The following is a 10,406-nucleotide window of genomic DNA, read 5'->3' on the forward strand; positions in this document are numbered from 1 at the left end:
TTGGTGAACCTTTATCAAAAACAACTTTGCAGTTAATTGCTAACACGACACATGCATATGAGTTTGTCTAATGTTTGCAGCAGCTTTTTGGTAGATTAAACTTTATCGTCATTGCACAGAGTTCCACAATGTTGTTTCAGAGTAACTGAACAAAATGCAGTTCAGCATCTAACCAGAGGTGCAAAAAGCAGTTAAGGGCAGTTTATTGTAAATATGTATAGTGGTAATATAAAATATGAATAATAATGATATGAATAAGTATACTGTAAAACTGCATGCATCACTCCATTGATGAAAACAGAAAATGATTGTGAAATTTTGACATCATAAGTGGACAAAGCGTATTATTCATATCATCACAGAACGTACTGTGTATCCATGTCAATACAGACACGCAAATACTTTTAGAAACTGGTGTTTTTTTCTGTATTTTAGGTTCTATGCTGCAGAGATTGCCATTGGACTCTTCTTCCTTCACTCCAAAGGCATTGTGTATCGGTGAGTCAGTTTGTAGATCAGCTGGAGTCTGCATGTGCAGTTTACAATATTTGAGAATACAGGTGTGATTAATATCGATATGTATGTTTGTGTGTCTGTTAGGGATCTGAAGCTGGACAATGTGATGCTGGACGCTGAAGGCCATATAAAGATAGCCGACTTCGGCATGTGCAAAGAGAACATGTACGATGGAACTACGACTAAAACTTTTTGTGGAACACCAGACTACATCGCTCCAGAGGTGAGTTTACCTGCTGTGAGATAGTTGATAGATGTTTTTTTGTTGTTGCTTTTTTTTTTAACCCCTGAATAAGACTCACGCCTCCACCAATGTGTCTTATAGATTATAGCTTATCAACCTTATGGAAAGTCGGTAGACTGGTGGGCCTTTGGAGTACTGCTCTACGAAATGCTTGCTGGACAGGTTTGTATTCATTCACTTGAATTACTTTTTTTTATTGAGAACAATTATGGAAAAAAAAAATGATGACATATATCTGTGCTCATCCAGCCGCCTTTTGACGGGGAAGATGAAGATGAGCTGTTCCAGTCGATCATGGAGCATCACGTCTCTTACCCTAAATCCATGTCCAAAGAAGCTGTTGCCATCTGCAAGGGGGTGAGGCTGCATGCTCAAATGCACACACATAGAGACCCTCTCCATATCCTCTCTGAACACTGGAGAGTACACCATGTTAAGGGCTCTTAGATTAAGGTGAAAAGGGGTAAGAGTACCTTTTAACAGTGCAGCTACAGCTGAGCTGAAATATCATTCTCCACTAGGTAAAATAAAAAACTGAGTGCCAGATAATGGAGGAAACACCAGATAAGTTTCAGTTCTATAAACTTGTCAGTATGTTTTATTAACGCTGCCTTTTCATGGGGGGTTAAAAAATTCGGAATATTCAGTAAAGTTAAATAAAAGAACAATCAATTAAAGAATACATCATCTTTTTGTTTGCAAACCTCTCACCTATGTCCGTGTGTGATTTCAGCTGATGACCAAGCACCCAGGTAAGCGTCTGGGCTGCGGTCCAGAGGGGGAGAGAGACATCAAGGAGCACGCCTTCTTCCGCTACATAGACTGGGACAAACTGGAGAATAAAGAAGTCCAGCCGCCTTTCAAACCTAAAGCTGTGAGTATATTACACACACTTACTCTTTTCGACTGTTGAATGTTATCTGAACGTCACTGATTACCTCAGAAATGAGTCGCAGTAAGGAAAGGAATAACACACTTAGTGAAGGTAAGTTATAGATTACATCGCTCATCCCCTGAACCCAACCATCACCTGCCATTGGTCACTACTCTGACAAATACTGGTGTGAGATTTGTGAGTGTAATCACCAATGAAGAAGCTAAGATGTCACTGGCTCACATGCGGACCAATGGAAATCCACAGTTTCGGCTGTGAGTGATTTGATTGGTTGACGCCATGTTTTAGTTGTCTTTCTCTTTTTTCTCTTTGTCGTTTGTTGTTGTCCTTTTTTTCCTCACATCCCTCATCAAACTCACTCCATCCCCCCCCACCCCACCCTTCCTATCTCTCTCTCTCCTCTCCATGGCAGTGTGGGCGTGATGCAGAGAACTTTGATCGCTTTTTCACGCGCCACCCCCCCGAGCTGACCCCCCCAGATCAGGAGCTTATATCCAACCTGGACCAGGAAGAATTCCAAGGCTTCTCATTTGTTAACCCTGAGTACCCAAACACAACTCACTGACCACGCCACATACCACTGGGCTGCACTAGTAATCCCCCACACCTCGGAAACATACATTCAAAAACAAGCAAACAAAACAAAAATCACCACGATGTCATATCCAGGCTGCATTCGTCAGGTTGAAACGTTAACGTTCTGGGAAATACATTTTTGAGACGTGGATGTGAAGATCGATATCAATCTCACGTCTGCATGTAAAGTAAGGAGATGGAGCCAGGAGGCGGTTAGCCTAGCTTAGCATAAACACTGGAGGCAGGGGGAAACAGCTAGCCTGGCTCTCTCCAAAGTTAAACTCACTTGCAGGGTGCTGTGTTTACGCAAAAAAACATGTAAAAAACATGTTGATGTTGTTCAACTCTCTTCATGTGTGTATTAAATACATTAGATAAAACGTCTTAACTAGTAAACAAGTCCTGGAATCTGCTTTTTTGAGGAGAGCTAGTCCAGCAATTTCTCCTGCTAACAGCTTCTAGTTTTTATGCTTATTCAAGATAAGATAATTGCCTTCTGGCTCCAGCTCTGTATCCACAGTCATAAGATTGTTATCAATCCTCTCATCTAACTCAAACTGACAAATAAGCGTATTTGCCAGAACACAATTTCTTCTAATAACTTTCAGGTGCAAATGCATACAGGTGCTCAAATGCTAACAATCAGGGGAAATAATCAGATATACTCACGTGTCAAGTTGCCAGTAGGAGACACTGTTTTCAGTTTACTGTGGTTTAGCACATCAGCTCTACCGGCTGTATTCCTATCTTCAGTGCAGAACTGTTGCTCGCTCTTGAATGCCTCTCGGCTGCTCACACCAGCAGGTTCATGTCGGGGTCCGACCTCAGGGCCTGAACCCGAACCTGCTCTGCCTATGTGTCACCCTCCCTGTGATTGCATATCGACTATGACAACCTATCGGTAGTATTGATGCGTGTACTATGATCACATATTTGGTAATATACATACAATGTAAGTGAAAACTGACCAATTGCTTTGCTATGATTGTTTGAGTACTAATCAGTTTCCCAATGTTGACTTTATATTGTCTATAGGACCAAATACTTCTACACTTTCTGTTCAATCAGTGTTGTGGTGAGCTTAAACTTTTTGCTGATTTAATTTTTAACCAGTCAGAGGATAGACGTCTTTATACATGCAGCCAGCAAGTGTCAGTCTGTGTCAGGTTAGTGATTTTTGATTGAAATGACATCCCTTTTCTCTGAACTCATTAATGAAAACATTCACCACATTACACTGTGTTTTAAAGACATATCTCTTCGCTTGTAAAGAACATTTATCAGGAGAATTTCACATCAGGCGAGTCTTGTGAAGCTGGTAGTTTGTTAGGATGTCCAAAAAGTGCCAAAATAGGGTTCAGAATCATGAGGATGTGGAAAGATATTGTCCTCAATAACTGTGATGACGGGCAGCCATCTTGTGCCATTTTGCAGTACATGTGTAATTATTAGAATATGCATTATAGCTTGTACCTGTTCTCCAACAATACAATGCCCTCGGAAAGTCATTTCCATGTATAAAATGAATGAAGACGCGTGTTTCATTGTGAGGCAGGTCGTGTTATCTTTTTTTGTAACTGTGTAACGATGCAGGGTTGTAACAATGTGTCAAATCTTGTTCTTTGAGCTTGTATCAAAAAAAGGGAGGCGGCACCATGTTGACGTCACAGATGCACAAAGATGCTCGCTGATTAAGGTGGAAAAAGAGAGCGTTTATTGTGATGATAGTAATGGTGTCTAATTAATGGTGAGATGATGAGGAAAATATATATATATATATATATATATATATATATGGAGTTCTATATCAGAGAGGTATTTGGATAAATTGTTCTGGATGAGAGAGATGCTTCTGTGGATTGTGTAATTGTCCTGTATGATTGGAAACTGATAATATACTCACTGGTGCCTACCAGACTACTTCTGCTGTGTCCGCCTTGTTAATACTGCCGCTACACCCAAAACGGTTACACTTTTAAAGAGTATACTTTTTATTTGGTGACTTGCTCTGTGAGAAGATAAGCTTAACTCTTATCATATCTGGGAGCTAAGCTATAGAGGCAGGAGACTGCTGAATAAGCTTAGCTAAGCATAAACTGGAAACAAGGAAAGAGTTTACACGTTATGTCTTGTTTGTTCAATTTCTACAAAGACCGAAGCCTTAAAAACGTAAATTTCCTATTCATCGGACTTCTAAAAATGTTGAAAAGTTTCAGTCAGCCTGCTATCTGATTTATATACTTTCTTACCTTTACGATTTTTGATCAAAGTAAAACAGCAATTACTCTGTGAGCATATAAAAAAACTACAGCCTCCATTAAAATTTTGCCCCGTAGGTATTCGTTTAACTTCGTAATCTATGTATCGATAAAAGTCACCAAGTTCTCCATTTTTAGCTGTGATCTCTGCTTTTATTGTGTTCACTCAGCTGTATTTACCGACAAACTTGTCTGTTTGTTAGAGGCCTCTGAAATACTAGCAATTAGAAAATAACTATTACATTGCTAGTTTGACCCAAAAAGGTTTTTTAGATCCATCTTTTGGCTTTCATCTGTGGGTAAAAGGAAGTTTTCATAAACAAATAATTTAATGTGTTATAAACTAAACATGGAACTACATTTTATAGTATTTTAACTGTGTTATAGTGTCCATTTTCCATATACACCAAAAATACTGTATATTTATGCCAGTTACCATTCATTCACTGTTTTGTACTGGTTTCTAAAGCTACATAGGATGGTTAAAATAAAATGTCATCCATAAAAAACAAAAACACACATTGCAGCAATAAGATATGCAGCATCACTCCTGCATCATTCATTCACAAAAATGAGCTGAATTAGTGATGAGTTCATGGACCAGTGGTAAAGGTGGGAAAGTTTACCCTCCTCATTTCAGCTGGAAGCCCTGTGATGAGACAAGAAGGAGGAGGTAGGACACTGAATGCTGTGTGTGTGTGTGTGTGATACGTGTGTCTTGCCTGGGGCTCACTGCTTCACCTCCCTGTGTGAAACCCTTTCCGGTTGTGGTTTGGTCTGCAGCCGGTCTGTTTTATCGATCCATGTCTGTTTTGTACTGGGACGTTTCCTCTCTCTGGCTGCGGAAGTTTGTCTTGGATCTTTCTGCTTTTGTGCTGTTGAAATGTTTCGATGGGTCTTTTTTTCATCTTCTGACTGTGTTTCTGGGTTTTGTCGGCAGGGTGTGTTTGTTTTGTTGTCGACTTGCTCCCCCCCCAGTCCTGTGTGGAAACAGTGGTGTGTTTTTCTGACTCTAGACTGGTGGTGCCACCATTTACAGGTGATCAGAGGTGTGGACTAGACTGTACTGGGACTCAGAAATACCAAAATACGCATGACTTCACTTAGATTTTAAGGACAAGTTCACAAAAGTCTGTTTTATAACAATAATTTGTGTTTAAACATAGAATTTTGACAGTTGTAGCAGTAACTTGTATTTTATAAAGACTGAGGTCAAGGGACCAAATTCATCCAATACAAATCTTCTATTATTTAAAAAAAATGTCACATTTAATAAATTAATTTAATGGTACACATATATATTCTGTAAAGTTTTACTTGCCTGAATTCCTATCTGTATTCTGTTTGAAAACCTTTGCCACACAGATTCTAAAAAAGAAGTTCAAAGTACGTATAAGGGTGCAATGGGTAAGATGTATCCCAGGTGACCCATCAGCAAACTTTCTGTTGCTACGGTTACAAAGGTTAGAACCAGCAGCAGCTCTCCCAGCGCTAATGCTAACAGCATTTACTTGGAGCAGCATGCATAGGAATGAATGGCGTTGTATAATATAACTGGACTGGACTCTACATTGACTCACTATCGCTTCTCAGGTTTCAAGTGTTACTACAACACATGACGGCCACGCCCACTTCAATATGACGAAAGCCTGACTCAGCGTCGACTGTGCTTTGATTGGCTATTGCTCTTGTGTGAATTGGATGTTATGCTGTGAGTGGATGAAGTAAAAAGTTGTTTTATTTTACTCATTTAGCGACTGGCTAGCTAGCTAGCTAGCTAGCTTGTTAATTCCACCATGCTTTATAGAAACACACAACACACAAAGCTGTGACCTCAGGCGCCAGATATACGCGATTTTGCGCTAGTTGAAATAGGAGTTACTACAGCTGCGAACTGAAGATCCATCTATTGAGCTGCTGTCCGCTCTTCTCCCCACAAAGTAGTCTCCCAGCGATGGGGAGTGAGTTGGAGGGACAGCAGGTTGTGGTAGCTAATTATTGTCTCATTTTTATGGTCTGAAACAGTAAATTCTGGCTTGGCTTTAGTCATACAGAAAAAGGTGTGGTTTCATCTTAAGTGGCTTTGGAAAAACGTTAGAAGCTACCACGGCTAGCTGTTTAGCATGCTCATTTCAGTAGATCTCTCTGTAACGCTATGCAAAGACGTGTTTGACAAAAACGCCAACACTGCAACCTCCTTTGTTGATGTTCTTAGTTAAATTTGTTGTTTTAAACAGAAATTCTGGCTACATGTTACATGTTGCACCTTTTTAAAATACAGTCAAATATAAGCAAAATAAGCCTTAACAATAACTTGTGTGTAAAAAATTAAAGTTTCTCAGATCCACATTCCTCTTTTGTGCAAAAATGTAATCAAAAGTTAATATGCTAAAAGCGTTAATGAGGCTTCATGATTATCTTCCAATGTCATTTTCTTTTGCTATTCTACATTTTAAATTTAACATGAAATATTGTGAACATTCTATAAGCCTTTTTGTTGACGGATGAGCTGCATGGGAGGGCTTTGGTCCCCTGAAGAGACAACAGAATAATATAGACCTTAATTTAGCTTTTTCTTGAAAGTAATTAATAAGCATTTCAAAAGTTGTTAATACAAATTATTTTTTTATTTTTTTTGAACTGTACTAACTACTAACAGATTTAAAACGGCATTAAAGCTGGTGAAGGGTACATAATGATTTAGGACTCCAAACACAACATTTAGGACTTTGACTTTGACTTGGGACTTGAGTGGACTTGTAACGATAAGAACAATGACTTCGTCCCACCTCTGCAGATTATTGTCTTTCTGTGTGCTGAACTATTCAACCTCCCTTCCCTCCTCCTTCATCCTCCATCTTTGTGCCTCTATGGAAGAGTTTCTCTTTTTTGCCTGTTGTCAACCTTTTTCTGTCTAAACTGCCTTCTTTTAAACGCTGTACAAATTCCCTTTTACTTAATTTTCTCTAACACGTTCTCTCTTTCTCCTTCTTTTCTCTCTCTCTCTTTGGCAGAAATCTCGCCGCGACGTCGGCAACTTCGACAAGGAGTTCACCAAGATGGCGGTGGAGCTGACGCCGACGGACAAGCTCTTCATTATGAATCTGGACCAGAACGAGTTTCAGGGCTTCTCTTACACCAACCCAGAATTCATCATACAAGTCTGAAGAGTTCCTGTTGGTCCAACGCGGCCCGAACAAGACTTTACTCCAACCCGTACAGCCCAGTTACACTGCCATCACGGACCCATCCAGCATCTCATCGCCGACATAACCACGTCTCATACATCTCAAACCACACCAGCATCCTAACTGGACAATAATTATAAACCACCACAATGGCTCTAGCTGCTGGTTGGTCACACTGGGACTGAGTTTGACCTGTAACCACATGGTCAAACAGGCCAGTTTACTAGAAATCTTCAGGCATGTGTAGTATTCACAGGTCCTCGTGGTGAGCAGGTCAATAATACAGAGTCATAGTGAATGTGTAACCGTGTGTATGTGCTCCTATCGATCAACAACAGTGTGCATTTGTTTACTTGATTCTCTTCGGCCTGTAAAAGTTACATCATAAACATTCCATGATCAATATGTCATACATGCACTCACACACACACACACACATTTTGCAGGCTGTGGTTCGGAGGGAAGAAAGTTTTTTTTTTTTTTATAAAGACCTGATTTAAAACCTCATGTCTAAATTAGTCCTGGACTAAGTCTTAAGCACGTCTCGTCTTCCGAATTGATGCAAAAAAAAAAAAAAAAAGAAGAAAAATCCCCCCAAATGCCTGTTTGGCAGCGATATTTAAAAAATGTCTCTGTCTTTTATCTCTTGCTTAATCTCTCTCTCTTTCTCTCTTCTCTCTGGCACTGTGTACACAGTGGGTTAGTGCTGTGTAGGCCTCTACAGTCTTTGTGGTGCAGCTCCTCTATGCATGCCATATTTGTTGGTACAGTAGTTCCCTTAAGATTTGCGTTTGACATCATGGAGGAGAAAGGAAAAAAAGAAAACCTCTGGTGTCTTGGAATTTATCGATGCAAGTCAGTTTTGTAATACCCATGGTCATATTTAGTTTCCATTTCGAATGCTGTGTCTCTAATAATGTTGAAATATGCTAAAGAGTTTGCTTTACAAAGCGCGGAGCAAACACTGTTTCGCCGTCCTTGATGACAAGAAAATATGAGATTCTTTGAAATTAATATATATAAAGTAGATGTAATTATTCTGTATGACTTGTTTCAGTGTATGTGTAAATAGGAATGGGATCTAGAGCTAGAAGTGTTTGTAATGTTATAATACACTTCTATACTATTCTTCAAAGCCCCATCTCACTTTCTCTCTGCTCTCTCTCTCTGCAGACACTCAGCTGTCACTTTTTACTTTGTTTTCCCTGTTTTTATATCTCCCTTTCTCCTCCTCTTCCTCCCCTGTCCCCCAACTCACATTGACTTCTACAATTTAAAGAGGAAACCAAATGGGAAATGAGATATGTGTACAAGAGGGAGAGGGCAACAAGAGGGGAGAATAAAGTGTTTACTATGCAAAAGGCCATAAAGGAAAATGTTGAGGGGAAGAGGGCAACTTTTATAAAGCAACCTAATGAAATTGTGTAACAGGACAGTATACGTGTTGCATGCGCCATATTTACCTGCGCGTGAGAGACACTTCCAGTATGAAACCTACATTAAAGTGAATTATCATGATACCATTTCAGTAACTCTGGCTCTTGTATTTGACTCGGCTGTACATAACATATTACACATTACTACAGCATTTGTTGCAACAGTTTTCATCAAAGCTGCTACAAGGAACTTTTATTTTATGTTTGGATTTTGTCGGTCGCTGTGGACAAATCGGTCGTCTTTCTGGGCAACAGCGACCATTTAGAAGCTCTGCTCCTGGCCGGAGGAGGAGCTCTCAGCTGGAGTCTGAGCTGAAGGAGTTTCTGGTGAATCGGCGTGATTTGGGCTGTTTCGCTGATTCATCAGTTTGGATTTATTGTTTAGTTCCGAAAATAGTGAAAACACAAGTTTTCAAATGTCTTGTTTCGTCCTACCAACAGTCATCTAAAGATAATTAGTTAACAACTACATACAATTGTGTAAAGCAGCAAATCAGCAGTGGTTAGAAGCAGAACCTAAAGAATGTTTGGCATTTTTGCTTGATAATTAACTACAGCAACTAATCAAAATCAAGGTTTATTGTTCTCTCTCGTTGATTTTTAATCAGTGGTTGAGATTTGTTGTTGTTGTTGTTGTTGTGTGTGTGTTTGTGTTTTTGTCTCTCTCTCTCTCTCTCTCTCTGTGTGTGCGTGGGTGGGTGAACTGCATTCCAATATTTATTATTTTTCTCTTCAACCATCTTTTCTGTTGATGCTGATTGCTTTGGCTTCTTCAAATATGCCCACTTTATATTTAGAGCCCTAAATATTCATATTGTCATTAACTCTTTTATTACGCCACCTCTCTCATTTACTGGTGGATGTGACCCAGATGGTGATGTTCATATAAAGAACATGTTATGAGTAAACAGCTAAAATATCAATCAGAAGGTCCTCAGAAAATTATAAGTCTGCCTGAACCTACTTTAAAGTTTTCAAAATATTGTAAAAAGTGTGCCTAATATCTATCCTGAGAAGGCATATAGCCCCGTTGATCAGCTGATGCACCAGGTACTTATTAGCTGTTGTACTACTATTTCAACAATATTATTATTATTATGCATTTTCGGGTAAAAACACAATTTAGATGTTATTATCTCACATAATTATCCTAACTGATCTTCAATCAAAGATAATGCAGTAAAAGATGGTTATCTTCGAAGTAAAAACACTTAAACATTACTTAGTAGGTCTAAAAGCTCATTGTTGACACAGGAAATGTTCGTTTCAATTGTTTGTCTATCATTTTTTTTA

At 39.3% G+C, this 10,406-nt stretch overlaps 1 protein-coding gene across 2 annotated transcripts in view; it reads left to right on the plus strand.

The window, feature by feature from the left end:
* The window catches only part of LOC129095247 (protein kinase C beta type), a 29,000-nt gene extending 19,799 nt beyond the window's left edge, over positions 1 to 9,201 (plus strand). Inside the window, exons 12-17 of one of the 2 annotated variants that reach the window (XM_054603617.1) lie at positions 436 to 498; positions 601 to 739; positions 842 to 922; positions 1,010 to 1,117; positions 1,494 to 1,634; positions 7,504 to 9,201. In XM_054603617.1, the coding sequence (XP_054459592.1) occupies positions 436 to 498; positions 601 to 739; positions 842 to 922; positions 1,010 to 1,117; positions 1,494 to 1,634; positions 7,504 to 7,656 (685 nt within the window). In that variant the 3' untranslated portion in view covers positions 7,657 to 9,201. Of the gene's footprint in view, positions 1 to 435; positions 499 to 600; positions 740 to 841; positions 923 to 1,009; positions 1,118 to 1,493; positions 1,635 to 2,067; positions 3,997 to 7,503 lie in introns of those variants that run through there. The other variant, XM_054603616.1, reaches the window with a different exon arrangement.
* Positions 9,202 to 10,406: the final 1,205 nt, after the last annotated feature.

The sequence above is a fragment of the Anoplopoma fimbria genome, chromosome 9 (genome assembly GCF_027596085.1).
Source record: "Anoplopoma fimbria isolate UVic2021 breed Golden Eagle Sablefish chromosome 9, Afim_UVic_2022, whole genome shotgun sequence".
NCBI classification, from domain to species: domain Eukaryota; kingdom Metazoa; phylum Chordata; class Actinopteri; order Perciformes; family Anoplopomatidae; genus Anoplopoma; species Anoplopoma fimbria.